The sequence below is a fragment of the Cnephaeus nilssonii genome (assembly GCF_951640355.1).
Source record: "Cnephaeus nilssonii genome assembly, chromosome: 15".
Classification (NCBI taxonomy): Eukaryota; Metazoa; Chordata; class Mammalia; order Chiroptera; family Vespertilionidae; genus Cnephaeus; species Cnephaeus nilssonii.
The window spans coordinates 35,028,151-35,044,152 of record NC_137086.1 but is presented as its reverse complement, the minus strand read 5'-3'; the positions used below and the strand labels follow the sequence as shown (position 1 = coordinate 35,044,152).

Genomic DNA, 16,002 nt, shown 5'->3' with positions numbered 1-16,002 from the left:
CTCTCCCTTCCTCTCTGAAATCAATAAAAATATATTTAAATAAATAAATAATAATAAAATATGTCTAGCAAACAAGTCTAGCTAGCAGATAGTTCAGAATCATTTTATAATGGTCGGTTGGTATGGTTATAACTGAACTGACAATTTTGATGTGTGTCATGATGCAGATAGCTATAAAGGAGTACAGAGGGAAGAAAAACTTATTTCTACTAATGTTTTATTTTAGGCATTTGACATTATCACAGACTGACATGGCAGCATTAACAGGAGGAAAGGTATTACCTACTCTATTTTGGACCATTTGATAATCACAATAATAATAATAATAATAATAATAATAATAATATAACAGTTCTTAAGTGAACACCTTTTGTTTTTAACAGGGATTTCCCTTCTTGTTTCAACATATTCGTGATGGCATCAATATAAGACAAACTTGTAATCTGATTTTCAGCCTGTGTCGATACAATAATCGACTTGCAGAACATGTAAGTGCTAAGAAAGTTTAAAGTTTTAACTTTGAAGTATTAAAGTGTTTTGATAATTTTTAAAAGAATATTCTGAAATTTTCCTTTTTCTGTTTTAGATTGTATCTATGCTTTTCACATCAATAGCAAAACTGACTCCTGAGGTATGTAGAAATTTATTAATCATGTTTTTAAAACTATTACCAGTATTAACAGTGCTTTCAAATGAACCTTTGTAATTGTCCTTGAAAAAAAATTATCCATTTCCCCATAATATAACCTATTTTTAAGTATGTAACTTGAATAAATGGAGTTAGTTCTTTGTGTCTTATCACAAATGTAATTTTCTCAATTAAATATAAATCTATACTAATAAAAGCCTAGGTGGCCCTCCAACCCTCATGTCATCACAAGATGGCCGCCTCCACATTGTCACAAGATGACTGCCACAAGATGGCCAGCAGGGGAGGACAGTTGGGGGCAATCGGGCCAGCAGGGGAGGGCAGTTGGGGGCAATCAGTCTGGCAGGCAGGCGAGTGGTTAGAAGCCAGCAGTCCCAGATTGTGAGAAGGATGTCCAATATTGGAGAGGCTGGGCTGAGGAACCCCCTCCCCCCGCCCCATGCACAAATTCATGCACCGGGCCTCTAGTTTACATTTAAGTTCAACATATCAGTGTCCTGCCTAAGCTTGAATGTTGTTTGATTTTAAGCATATAATTGGGCCCAAGAAAAAAAATAGTCTAATCAGATAACTGGATAGGTGGGAAGTATATAAAGACAAAAAATTGAATACAGTATTGTACAAAACTATCTTTGTAAAATGGAAATGTTACAGCTACTTTGAAAATACATGTCAAATATTAATACAAATTTAAAAAATAAAAAGATATTATACAAATTATATCTGAGATCAGCATTTGCTACAACAAACTTTTAATCTAAATTATTCTACAAGCATGGTTGTCTCATTTAACAAGAGTTTTGATTTCTTTTTTTCAAATTAACATCCATAAAAAATAAGTTTTCTGTTACATGTGGCTCCCCTGCAACTGACTTTGTATTCCCAGCTGATTTTTATGATAGTTCTAGTTCATATGCAGGAGTACTCCTCTCTGCAAACATAATGCAGCATATTTAAATGTGATGTATACAAGAATTATACGTGTTTTACTTTTTGCTGATAGAGATGGTTTCAAATAGATATAAATAAAGTCTTGTATGTCTCATACAGGCAGCCAATCCTTTCTTTAAATTATTGACTATGCTAATGGAGTTTGCTGGTGGACCTCCAGGAATGCCTCCCTTTGCATCTTACATTCTGCAGAGGATATGGGAGGTAAATCTTAGAGCAAATGTCTTAGTATTTATTTTTCTGAAGATTTTACTTGTTGAATATAGTCACTACCTTGTTAAGTACCAGTTTCTTCTTACTTAGAATTCTAAAATGGGTTTAGTAAGTCCTAGGTTGAGGAAAGAGAGACACTTTAGTCAGAAAGTCTGGGGGAAGAGTTTTGGGCTAGTCTCCCAGATGTTTAAAGAGAACAGCCTTCAGCCAATCCACGGTTCTCATTTTCCTACTCTCAAACAAGGTATGGGTCAGTTGGTTGGGCGTCATCCCATACACCAGAAGGTTGCCAGTTTGATTCCGGGTTGTAGGCTCCATCCTGGTAGGGGGCATGCAGGAGGCAACTGATAGATGTTTAGTTCTTGCATCCATGTTTCTCTTCATCTGCCTTCCTCTCTGAAATCAATAAATATTTTTTTTTAAATAGCCATGGAAAATACATAAATGAGTGGGTATGGCTGTGTTCCCATAAATACTTAGTAAACAGGCAAACTACAGAATTTGACTCACGAGTCATAGTTTTCCAACCCCTACTCTAGATTCCTAAAATTCTATTTCCCCATGAAAAAAAAAAAAAACACACAAAAAAAACTCCCCAGTGGTGCAGTGAGCTAGTTTTCATTCTCACAGAAACAGATTGAGCAAACAATAGGAAAAGTAAAGATGAGAAACTTTAAAGAATTAAAAGCACCTTTATTTTAATTTGCAAACTTAAGACCTAAAAGTAATTGGCTTCTCTTATTGGTCTCATGTTAAAATCCTTGGTTAATGTGTCATTGGCTTCTCTTACTGGTCTTATTTTAGAGTCCTTGGTTATTTTAATTTTATTTTGTAATCTAATGACATGTTTCTGAACATTTTCTGTTGATAAGAGAAAGTAGCTTTAAAAATAGGAAAACAGCCCTAATCTGTTTGGCTCAGTGGATAGAGCATCGGCCTACGGACTGAAGGGTCCCAGGTTCCATTCCGGTCAAGGTCATGTACCTTGGTTGCGGGCACATACCCAGTAGGGGGTGTGCAGGAGGCAGCTGATCGATGTTTCTCTCTCATTGATGTTTCTAATTCACTATCCTTCTCCCTTCCTCTCTGTAAAAAATCAATAAAATATATATTTTTTTTTTTTTAAAAAAAAAAAGGAAAACAAATGGTGGAAACTTCTTTTTAGGATCTAGTTTTCATAAAATTATTTTGGTTATATGTTTAATGGCATATACCAAAAGTAAATTAAAAAGTTACTGCTCATTCAGTTGGCTTTATATTCTGTTCTTGTCTGTTTTATTTCTAGGTAATTGAATATAATCCTTCTCAGTGTCTGGATTGGTTGGCAGTGCAGACACCCCGAAATAAACTGGCACATAGCTGGGTCCTGCAGAATATGGAAAACTGGGTCGAGAGGTTTCTTTTGGCTCACAATTACCCTAGAGTCAGGACTTGTAAGTCAAATATTCAGAATTTAACAAACCATTTGTTGTTCAACTTTTATTTGTTTTGTTTGTAAGGTGACTATAATATGTCCATTGTTGTATAATTCAAATGCTCTTAAAGGTATTATTTTTTTAAAAGCCAAAGTTCTATTAGTATTTGGAAACCTATACCAATGTTTTACAAATATCTATATTGGTTTTGGTTTTTTTAAGGATAGAAAAGTCCTTTCTTAGGTGACATCACCATAACGCATTTTTGTTTCCTTGCTTGATAGAATGACAAAGCATTAGTAAATAGAGTAAAGGGTCATAAAATTCTATCTTAAAAGCAATTTAAGAAGGCTAAAAATAGCCCTAGCCGGTTTGGTTCAGTGAATAGAGTGTTGGCCTGTGGACTGAAGGGTCCCAGGTTCGATACCTCGGTTGCAGGCTCCACCCCGGCCCTTGACCAGGGCCCGTGCAGGAGGCAACCAATCGATGTGTTTCTCTCACATAGATGTTTCTGTTTTTTCCCTCTCTCCTACTCTCTTAAAAAAAGAAAAAGAAAAAAGAATGCTAAAAATAAAATAGTAATAAATACATAAAACAAATTGAGGGAAAGTATTCACTGAAATTATGGGCATTAAATGATTAATATCTTTATTAAACACATGCTGGAGGAGAATAAATGAAGATCTTGGAAGACAGAAGGACAAATACAAAATATAGATATTTCACAGAATAGGGAATTGCTGGTAAATAAACTTAGATTATGTTCTCTCATGATAGTTTTCAAAGAAATAAAAATCAAAATAGTTAATATTTTAAAATTTTTCAATCATTAAAATCATTTGTTAGCTGTCTACTGGGAGGGTCTGGAATCAGTGACACTCCAGTAGCAACAAGCATGTTGAATACCCAGATCTCTTTTTCTAAACACCATTCTTCAATGAAAGGAATCACAGTTCCTTGGAGAAATGGCTGATTCTAGGACTGTGGCTGGGAACATACAAAATGAATCTGCAGGATCTTGTAGATCCAGAAAGTAAAGAAGTACTCAAAAGCCAAAGTGATGGGAATATATCAAGGGGACATAGAACCAACCGGAAAGAGCTCCCAATGACCAAAGCTAGAACAATTTGAGTAAAAAAATAAATGACACATAGCGCTAGATTGTGACCCACAGTATAAAATAAATATTCATGAGTCCAAACTGATAAAAATAAATGAATGAATGAATGAATGAATGAAGAAGAGACAGATCTCCCACACAGAATTTCAGATAATTTATGTCCCCACGGAGGTGGAGTATAACTCCCTGCCCCTTTTGTTTGAGCTTAGTGCCTTGCTTTCAAAAAGTAGAGTTTGGGGGATGGAGGAAATAATGAAGTAAAGAAACTTGACAAATATTAACTCAGCCAGGTGATTAAGATTATCATCACTGAAGAGTTACATTTATATTATAGCATGTACCCTTGATATAATGTAATGCACCGGTTACTGTACCTGTGTGTGTGGCACAGTATGGTCTTCTTCCCAAAAACAATAACCTGAGAGTCTAAATATGATAAACATCAGATAAACCTAATTTGAGGATCATTCTACAAAAATACCTGACCTCACACAGCAGGCATGGCTCAGTGGTTGAGCGTTGACCCATGAACCAGGAGGTCACTGGCTTGATCCCCAGTAGGGGGCATGCAGGAGACAGCCAATCAGTGATTCTCATCATTGATGTTTCTATCCCTCTCTCCCTCCTCTCTGAAATCAATAAAAACGTTTTTTAACCATTTAACTGCCACGCATCCAAAACAGAAACCATCCCGATATGCCACGATATTTTGAATTTAATTTAAAAAAATCAATTTGCAATGAATATTATAAAAATATATTACAATTCGGGCGTTCTTGAATATTTTCAGCTGAAAATTCTCACGAAAAATGATTTTAAAGTTGGTCAGGGCTGCCATTTAGGGAAAACCATTTTTTTTCAGATGCGCATGGTGTGTGGGGAAGTTCCCCGCCACTTGCGTCTATTAATAATAGAGGAAATGGGGAGGCGGTGTGTGGAGATTGTCTGTTCTACCTATTCTAAAATAAAATATTTGGGAAAAACACCTTTCATCGTGGGTAGACATGGATTGGCATTGGTACTCTGCTTATAGGCTTGTTTTTCTTGCCAATTTAGGTAACTCCACAGTAATGGGATATTTATAGAGCTGACGCAAATGCCGGTTGGCATTCGTGTCCTGATTTCTGAACATAAAATAAATAAAAACCTATGCTGAACTCTACTGCCCAAAAAAGATTTTTGGCTAGCCATTACACCTAATATTCATGACAGTGCTTAGGAAATGCATTCTCATGCATTGCAGTTTCATTCTAAGTTAATGTTACCCTTATGAAAGGCAACTTAGCAGTGTATGATGAGATCCTTAAAATCGTTTTGCCTTTTTAACTCAGTAATGTCATTTCAGGATTCCAGTATAAGTAAGTCATCCAATATATGGATATCCAAACACATTATTTATAGTTGTGAAAAATTTAAATCTGGATGTTCAGTTAGGAAATAACCTTTTTTAAAAGTATTATGGTGGAGATTGTAGTAATATCAAAAAGTATTTTTTCTATAACTTGAAAAAAGGGCCCAAGTATTTGAATAGAATGAATATAACTTAGAATAAGAATTAGAGTAACATGTATAGAAGAAAGATTACAGAGAACTACTTTTAAATCTTACAAAATAACTTTTAAGGAATGACTGAGAATGTTTAGAGTAAAGAAGAAAAATTGAGACATGATAGGTGTCTTAAAGTAGTTGAAGAGTTGCCATATAGAAATGGAAGTAGATTTGCTCTAAGTTCAACTGAATAAGTTTTTTTTTAAATCATGACTTTTCTTAGTTGCAGTTTTATACAAAAATTTATCAGGATGATACCTACATACCAACTTTTTATATTTGAAGCACATATCAAATTAAGCCATACTGATAATAGACTACCAGAGCAATATATCGGTGAAGAAATACATAGAAATATGGAGTATTGTGCAGAAATAAATTTTAATTTGTAATCTATAAACTATATTACAATTAATTATAGATATACTGACTTTTTTGCTTTGGTAGTACAATGGAAGTTATCAAATTATTGCTAAAATAGTGGGAGACAGAATTTAGGAGGTATATTAAAAATAGAGTTAAACTAAGTCATTAGAAGCCTTGAGGAGGCTCTGTAGTGAATGTTAGGAGCTCATGAGACTGACCTGGGTTTGAATTCCAGTTGTGCCACCGGGTAGCCTTACTATTTTAAGTCTCAGTGAAAGTGGAGATAACAAAAGTAGTGCCTACTATATAAAGTTATGGTGTTAAATAGTAAACATTCAATAAACGTTAGCAATTCTTGTTGTTAATGTTATTGTTTTACCATTATCATCATCATCATCGTTTCCCAAGCTGATTTTGGGCTTCACCTCTTTATCTGTATGGCCTTGGTCTTTGCTTCTTCAAGATTCAGAGTTTCCAATGTAATATCACCTACCTCCAAGATGGTTGTGAGGATTAAATGAGATAATATTTATAAAGTACCTAGCTCATTTCCTTGCTCATAGTAACTGCTTTTACATATGGACTCAACTAATGAGTCATTAACCTCTCAGAATTATAGCATAGGCTTAAGATTTTTCAGGTACGTTGGAGAGATTCTTTGTGTGCAAGGATAGCCTAGAAGACTTTTAAAGATTTCCAAAGTTAACCTTTTGCACTCAGATGTCGAGTGTGACTCGACACGGTTAGCATTAGAATAAAGGAATCGAGAAAAAAGCAAGCGAGTGCAAAGGGTTAATGTTCTAAAATTGGCATATATATAATCTTATGTACTACAAAGGACTTTTAAATAGGTCTCATTCTGTCTTTATAATATAAGTAAATTTTACCTTTACCTATAATTTATTATAAAAGAATTTACCATTATTTTGTAAAGAATAAAACTAAGACCCTAAAACATTAAATGATTTGACCATGTTCATCAGCCTTATGTAGGTCTTCTGGTTCCAAATACTGTGTTCTTTCTGTTAAACCATATTGTTTCCTGAAAAGAAATGAAATGACAAGAAAGAACAGTGACAGATGGAAGATGCCTGTCTACATCATTCCTTGGGATCTTTCTCTGGGGCTAATGATAGAGCAGAAAGATATTAAAAGAGATGTTCATATCCCTTAAATTTTTCATTTTAATTTTTAAAGGGAAGAGTTGGCTTTGTGTTTAATGACTGCTCTTCAGTTTATTTTTTATATCTTACAAGGACCTATCTGACCGGTTTTTTTGTGTGTGTGTGTGTGTGTTTTTTACATTTATAGCTGCAGCTTATCTTCTGGTGTCCCTTATACCAAGCAATTCATTCCGCCAGATGTTCCGGTCAACAAGGTCTTTGCACATCCCAACCCGTGACCTTCCACTCAGTCCAGACACAACAGTAGTCCTACATCAGGTCTACAACGTGCTCCTTGGTTTGCTGTCAAGAGCCAAACTTTATGTTGATGCTGCTGTTCATGGCACTACAAAGCTTGTGCCCTATTTTAGCTTTATGACTTACTGTTTAATTTCCAAAACTGAGAAGCTGATGTTTTCCACATATTTCATGGATTTGTGGAACCTTTTCCAGCCTAAACTTTCTGAGCCAGCAATAGCTACAAATCACAATAAACAGGCTTTGCTTTCATTTTGGTACAATGTGTGTGCTGACTGTCCAGAGAATATCCGCCTTATTGTTCAGAACCCCGTGGTAACCAAGAACATTGCCTTCAATTACATCCTTGCTGACCATGATGATCAGGATGTGGTGCTTTTTAACCGTGGGATGCTGCCTGCCTACTATGGCATTCTGAGGCTCTGCTGTGAGCAGTCTCCTACATTTACACGACAACTGGCTTCTCACCAGAACATCCAGTGGGCCTTTAAGAATCTCACACCCCATGCCAGCCAATACCCTGGAGTGAGTAAAATTGATAACTCATATCTGTATCCTCAAATTGATTGGAAATACCTGTTTTTCCCCTTTTGGGACATGGTGAGAAAATATGGAAGTATGGTCTAACTTTATTCTTTCTTAAAGACTTAACATGTGTTTGTTTTCTTGGAAACATAAAATGCTATATGGTTATAAAATTTATAAGTGTATGGATAGTTTGTCTTAGGTTGATATTGAAATTTTCTCAAGTGGAACTGAACTATTTTAATTTATGGTTTTGTAAATGTGTCTTTCATATATACCTAATGAAAAAAGTTAACTTTATGGTACAGTTTTAATGAAGTGAATATTTTTATTTTGATATTTATTATCAAGGTCTATATGCTAAGCTAAGTTGTGAGCTAGATAATATTTTTATCTTTGCTGTAGTATTTCCTAGTATTTTTTTTTCTCATACTACTTTGAAGTGAATGAAATGGTTAAAGGTTCTGTGAGAATACAAATATATTCAATCTAAATATGATTTTTTTCCCTCTGCAGACTATTTGTAGGTTTGATATTACATTCCCCCCCCCCCACACACACACACACACACACACACCTCCTCCATATAAGGCTGTCATTCCTGGATATTTCTTTTCGTTGTCATCTCTTATTCTCTGTTGTCAATCGAAAATTATACCAAGAGGGTATAAGTCTGGGAAGGAGTTTGGAAGGGGAGTGCAGAACCCTTTTTAAGGCTATTGTGAACTCAGAGGCCACAAATTGCTAATATGAGAAGCTGTTTGCTAAATAGGAAATGGTGGGAAAGTACAAAAAAAGAAAAACACGTTCAAAACCAAGGCTCTAAAATACAGAAGGAAAAGAATGAGAGTGCTGACTTAGGAGTCAGGATAAGATTTATTAAGAGTGAATGCATCTTTTCTATCACATTCATATAAATAATACTTGATTTCATTACTTAACCTGTCCATAGTTAAATATACCTCTGAAGAGTGCTGCATGAGAATATCCCCTAATGTTTTTTTGACCTTGACATCAATGAAATGTAACAGTTTTTATTGTAGAACTTATCTATTAGAGATTTTAATAAAAATGGTATTTAAATCAATTTTTGCCAGGTAACTTGAACTGAGCATCCATCAGTCAAGAAAGATAATTCCAAATCTTGGCACCAAAGTGTTTTCTCAGAAATGGTCTTAATTGAGGGGTGTAAAATTCTTGTGACAAAGTGATTATTTCTCACTTATTAAAGAAAAGGTAAAGGTTTATTGCAGCATGTCTCTGCACATTTGAAGTTACAAAACTTGGTTTTGAAACAGTATTAAGACTAAAAATGAACTATCTTAACTTGCAGTTTTTAAATCTTCCTGAAATTCTATTTTGAGATATGCACTTAATGAATTATATATGAAATTTTAAAAATAGAATTCATTGCTAATTTTATGACTATTCTTCAGTGGTACTGTAATTGAACTTATTTGTGTAATTTTAAGAGCTAGCTAATAAGTATAACATCTAGAATGAGAAGCACACATTCTAAAAAGTTGTAGAGTTAAAAGATCACCATGATGTTTATTTGCCCTTTTTAGGCAGTGGAAGAACTATTTAATCTGATGCAGCTGTTTATAGCTCAGAGGCCAGATATGAGAGATGAAGAATTAGAAGATATTAAACAGTTTAAGAAAACAACCATAAGTTGTTACTTGCGTTGCTTAGATGGCCGCTCCTGCTGGACTACTTTAATAAGGTAAAAAGTTGTTTTGTGGGTTTTTTTGTTTTTCCACCTGAGAGGATAGGGACCATACTTTTGACAATTTAAGTTACAACTATAAACGTTTACCAATTCTGTGAGGTTATTGGGGAAGCATTTATGTGTTTAGTCACCATGAAGAATTTATATTTTGAAAGCTAATGAGCTACTTTTGAGCAGGGTTTGGTTTTGCATTGTTTGTGTTTTGTCAAAATGATAGAATCTTAAGGTTGAAAGGAACCTTAATCGACAATGTTCTATTTAAAGTTCGACGCTTGCTTTCTCTCTGGCAGTCATCCAAATTATGCTTGAACAGTTCTGTTCTAGAGGCCTCCAGAAATAGCTTTTTTCATCTTTGGATGAGTCTCACTATTAATATGTTTTTCATTTGTTTAGCCGTATCTGTCTTTTTTAACTAGGAATTAGGAAAAGGACAAATCATGATCCTTACAGTTAATCAGAGCAAATTAAAATCCAGGTTACTTTCTTAAAATGCATCTATATATTAATAAGACTTGGAGATGATGTCCTTTATTAGGCAAATTTCTTGGCAGTACATTCTTAAATACTGTAATAACTTCTTAAATTTTTTTAGATTAAACTGATTGGGGTAACATTGGTTAATAACATCATATAAATTTTATGTGTATAGCTTTATAGTACATTTGAATACTCTATTGTGTGCACACTATCCAAAGTCTAGTCTCCTGTCATCATGTATATGACCTTTATTACCCTCTTCATTTTCCCCTACACCCTTACGTCTAGTAGCTACCATTCTGTTGCCTGTATCTGAGTTTTTTTGTTTGTTCATAGTATTGAACACTCTAGTATCTTAAGCTATTCAACTGAAGATAGTTATTTCACATTATCTTCTTCAGAAAACTTTCAGTTTGGATCTTTATTAATACACAAAATGCTTTTGCCAGGACTCTTGAAAGGAAATTTTTAAAATGTTGGCATTAATTTTGAATATATTGGTTTCCCAAGATTTACTACTTAAAAGTTTTTATTTTCAATAAAAGATTTGGAGCTTTCTTAATTCTTTTTTTTGAAAAAGGAAAGAAAACATTTTGTTGAAATGGAAGGATTTCCAGTCATATTATATAACAGCAGTTTTCAGTACCTAATAATGAAATTAGGTCTGCTAACAAGAATAATAACTGTTTAAGGCCACCATATGTTTTGGTTTGTTTGTTTTTTGTTAATCCTCACCCAAGGATATTTTTCCATTGATTTTTAGAGAGAGTGGAAGGGAGGGGGAGAGACAGAGAGAGAGAATCATTGATGTGAGAGAGACACATCAATTGGTTGCCTCCCGCACGCACCTCAACTGGAATTGAACTCAGGAACCTTCAGTGTGCAGGCCTACGCTCTCTCCACTGAGCCAAACCGGCTAGGGCCACCATATGTTTTTAATGTTTTTCCCGTTATGTTTCTCTTTTTCCCAATAACCACCTAATGAGTGATTTGATAATATAAGTATATATTATTGTTCAGAACTTAGCATAATCTCAAAGATAAACCCATTATAAAAATAAGCATTTTTTTATACTGAAACTTTCAAAATATTCTTATTACATCTCTCTTCTACCATTGTGGATAATTAAGAGTAGACTAGATACTGTTAGACATAACTTTAAGTTACTTAGAGGGTTTCATATTTAATATATCTCCTTTTATTGAATTACTAAGAAATAGATGTAGTAGTCTCTTTCTATAAGTAGGAAAGTAGAGAGCCTAAATGACAATGTACTTCTGGTTTTGTTTTGTTTTTTTAATCAGCAAAGTGTTCTGTTCTGATTCAGAATTCTCAAATTAGACTTTATGTATTCTTCCAGTGCCTTCAGAATATTATTAGAATCTGATGAAGACAGGCTTCTTGTTGTATTTAATCGAGGGTTGATCCTGATGACTGAGGTAAATATTTTGTAGATTTATGTCATTTTAATTTTCTCACCAAGACTTCTTGTTTTGTGGATATTTAGAGTTTATTGTAGACTGTTTTACAGGTATTTAGATTTTAATTATACCAGTCAGTAGATGCTAATTAATATTCAGAGAATAATTAGGTCACAGTTTTTAGGGTGCTATTTACTTTTTCCATAGTAATTCCATACTTTCCCCCTCAGTTTGTTTGTATTTATTTATTTTAAAAAATATTTTTATTGATTTTAGAGGAAGAGAGAGGGGGAGAGAGAGAGAAACATTAATGATGAGAGAGAATGAATCATTGATCGCTGCCTCCTGCACGCCCCCTACTGGGGATCAAGCCTGCAACTTTGGCATGTGCCCTTGACTGGAATTGAACCCGGGACCCTTCAGTCCACAGGCCAACACTCTATCCACTGAGCAATACTGGCTAGGGCTCAGTTTGTATTTAGAACAGACACTTGAAGTAGACTAGTTTTATGCATTTTATTCAAAGGCACAGTTTCTCAAGAGCTCACTTATTTGATAGCATTAAGAAACTGAGCTTAGCATCATCAGAGAAAGCTAGTGAGACTGTTAAAATCAGCCATTCATTCTTCCCGTAATTCTTGAACATCCACGCTTTGAGGTGATTTTAAGGCCATAGAGGTCCATTGTAACCTTTAGTGTATTAATGGAGATAAGATGAAAGATATATGCCAAGGGTACTGTGAGATTAAGAGGTAGGGTGGTTTTTTCCAGAAAATGGTATGGCAGAATAGGAATACAACATGTTTGAAACTACTATGAAGAATCTGGACTTGGAATGATAAATGACTTAATTGGCACAGAGGCAAGAAAGTTTTGGTCGTATTTGAGAAATGCCAACTATTTCTGTTTGGCTAAAACAAAAGGTAAGTGAAAGAGCATTAGTGAGAATTTCATTCAACAGATGTCTGAATGTCTACTCTGCCAGGCTTTGTGCTAGGCACTAGAGATACAGCATTGAGCAAGACAGGCGTGGTTCCTATCTTCACAGTCTACAGGTTAAGTGTCGCACAAGTACATCGTTCAGATTATGTACTGCCACAGATTCTATGCCATGAATTTTGAACTGATTTGAAAAGATTAGAAAAAGATGGTGTAAAGAAAGTGGGGGGAAAAATCTTAAGGCTTTAATTAAACTAATATAGTTAAAGAAAGGAGTTAATAGATTTAACAAGCCAGTATTTATATATATAAAAGGCTAATATGCTAAGTGTCCATCCAGGTAATTATGTCACGTAGTAACGCCCAGCTTCCTCTCCCTTGTGACTAGCTGCCTCTGAGTTTCTTCAGCCCAGCAACATGACTTGCTTTATAGCTTGGTGGAAACATTTTATACTTTAACCAAATGTCTGTGAAACATTTTCTCATACCTCATACCATTTGATCCTCACAGAAGTCCTGGAGTAGGTAGATAGGAGACTCTGTGGAATCCTATTTTCTTTTCATTAGTCGGAAAATGGAGATTTAGAAAGCTTAGAAACTTGACCCAACTGAAACCTAAAGTCATTTTCATGGTGGACCTTAAAAATGACTTTAGGTTTTCTCACTGCGCAGAATATAGTCAAACACTGCTGCAGTTAAATATTTTACCCTTTATTCTCCCTGCGTGATCTACAATAATAATCTGCTTGGTGTTGATATTTACTGCTGTGTTGCTGACAATTACCTGAAAGAAAAGTGCTTCACTGGGCTGGAAAAAGTTTAGCTAAATCAGAAAGCAGGTCTAATTAAGCAAGTTTATTCTATATATATAAAAGGCTAAGTTGACTCACGCATGTGTGTTGTAAGTAAAGCTCTTGCTGGCGCCAATCGCATGCGTATGTTTCCATCATTGTCGATCATGAATTTGGTTGACACTTCTATTATAGAGAAAGGGCAAATAGCGATATTAAAATATTTCTTCTAATTAATTTCCTTTCAATGTGCACGAATCCGTGCACCAGGCCACTAGTGATTAAAGAAATTCCTACCCTTTTGAGCTCTTTTACCTCTTCCTTTTGAGTATAGCTGACAGCTATGTCATCATTTTCTTTCTTTAGAAGCCTTGCTATTCTCCCTAATCTTCATGTTGTTGCCTGCTGCCTTATACTCTCTAATGCTTGCCATCTTAGAGCAAACAGTAACAAAAAGAAGAAAAATCTGATTAAATAAATTATTCCTTCACACTAAAATGTGTACACAAAATATTAGGGCTCTGAAGTGTGAGGACTGTTCTATATTTTAAAAGAGCTAAATGAGAGAATTTGACTTTCAGATAAAAAAAAACAAACGCATTTTCTTTGTGTTCATATGCATATACATAGTCTGAGTCTGAAAACATCTGTCTAGAATGAGCTCTACAATTTTGTGGCTCAATAAAGTAAAAATGAAATGAAGTTTTCCATTTTTTAAATCACTTGTAGTCATTCAACACACTGCACATGATGTATCATGAAGCCACCGCTTGCCATGTGACTGGAGACTTAGTAGAACTTCTGTCAATATTCCTTTCGGTATTGAAGTCTACACGTCCATATCTTCAGAGAAAAGGTTTGGCTATTCCTATCTCTTTTTTGGTTTGTTTGTTTGTTTGTTGTTATTAGTCCAACTGTTAAAGAACAAAATAAGGCGTTTAAACCGAATGCTTCAGATAATTTGTTTTTATCTCCAGTTACAGAAGATGGGGCTGTTGCTAGTCATAAAGAAATGCTTATCATGACCTCTTGATATAAGATTGAAATGTTCTTATTTTCTTTATGTCTACCCCAAAAATAGGCATGTTATAAGTGTCAAGGTATAGGAGACTGGAAAACATTTCCAGCATAGTAACAATATGAGTATTTTGTGAAGGTTCTTTAAGCATGAAACTTCATGGCTTAAATTAGATCATTTTGGTTTCAAGAGAAATAACTGTAAAAATATCTCTTGTGTACTTGTAAGATAATGTGAACTCTGAACTTCATATAAATTTCTAGAATATAGGGTATATTCATCACTAAAATATGTGCTTTAAGAAATCTAGCAGGTTTAATAGTAGTAGCCATCTCATGAAAACAGTCATAGCTTTTACCCAATATGTTTATGTAATAACTAGAGGCCCAGTGCACGAATTCGTGTACCAGTAGGGTCCCTCGGCCTGTCCTGGCCTGCGGGATCAGGCTGAAACCAGCTCTCCGACATCCCCTGAGGGGTCCTGGATTGCCAGGACAAGGGACCTCACCAGTGCATGATCGGGACCTGGGAGGGACGTGGGAGGTGGCCCAGCCAGAGAGGGACTGCAGGAGAGCTCCAGGGCATGTCCAGCCTGTCTCACTCAGTCTCGATCAGCGGACCCCAGCAACAAGCTAACCTACAGGTCGGAGCATCTGCCCCCTGGTGGTCAGAGCACATCATAGCGAGTGGTTGAGCGACCTTAGCATATCATTAGCATATTACGCTTTGTTTGGTTGAACAGATGACCGGACGACCAGATGACTGGACACTTAGCATATTAGGCTTTTATTATATAGGATATGAGTTTCTCAGTGTTAGTATTCTGCAGTTTACATAGAAAATAATTGTGAGGAGGTTTGATCTCAAATGGCATATTTATGTGTATTTTTGTATTTGCAGATGTGAAACAAGCATTAATCCAGTGGCAAGAGCGAATTGAATTTGCCCATAAACTGTTAACTCTTCTTAATTCCTATAGCCCTCCAGAACTTAGAAATGCCTGTATCGGTAAGTAACTTAGAAATCCTAGTAAAGAACATTTTTGTGGGACTTATTTTTCTGTAAGATGTGATGTTCTGTATGGTTTGGAAAGACATTTGTACTTTTTATATATAACTTGCAATGGCCAACAGATCCTAAGAAAATCGAATTTTATTTCTTAACATGCCAATAATGACCTATGTGATCATGGGCTGGTCACTTAGTATATCTGGGCTCTTTGACCTTAGGTTATCTCTAGATCTCTTGCTCTGAATCTTCTAACCTAGATAAGCAAGATAGAATCATGCAAATGTTTACAAAGTAGAATTGACATTGTAAAGGGTTGTAATTATTTCACTGTGAGCTCTTTTGCCTAAAGATACTTCTTAGTAGTTGTTCATAGACTCCTAAGTATTTTACCTTTTTATTGATTG

General features: G+C 35.1%; 1 protein-coding gene across 5 annotated transcripts in view; it reads left to right on the top strand.

Moving 5' to 3' along the window:
- The window catches only part of USP34 (ubiquitin specific peptidase 34), a 239,468-nt gene that overhangs the window by 203,238 nt on the left and 20,228 nt on the right, over positions 1-16,002 (top strand). For all 5 annotated transcript variants that reach the window (XM_079792022.1, XM_079792020.1, XM_079792024.1 and 2 more), the window contains 10 exons: positions 227-275; positions 384-488; positions 587-631; positions 1,700-1,804; positions 3,099-3,246; positions 7,574-8,208; positions 9,777-9,934; positions 11,779-11,857; positions 14,299-14,425; positions 15,488-15,595. In XM_079792022.1, the coding sequence (XP_079648148.1) occupies positions 227-275; positions 384-488; positions 587-631; positions 1,700-1,804; positions 3,099-3,246; positions 7,574-8,208; positions 9,777-9,934; positions 11,779-11,857; positions 14,299-14,425; positions 15,488-15,595 (1,559 nt within the window). The remainder of the gene's footprint in view (positions 1-226; positions 276-383; positions 489-586; positions 632-1,699; positions 1,805-3,098; positions 3,247-7,573; positions 8,209-9,776; positions 9,935-11,778; positions 11,858-14,298; positions 14,426-15,487; positions 15,596-16,002) is intronic.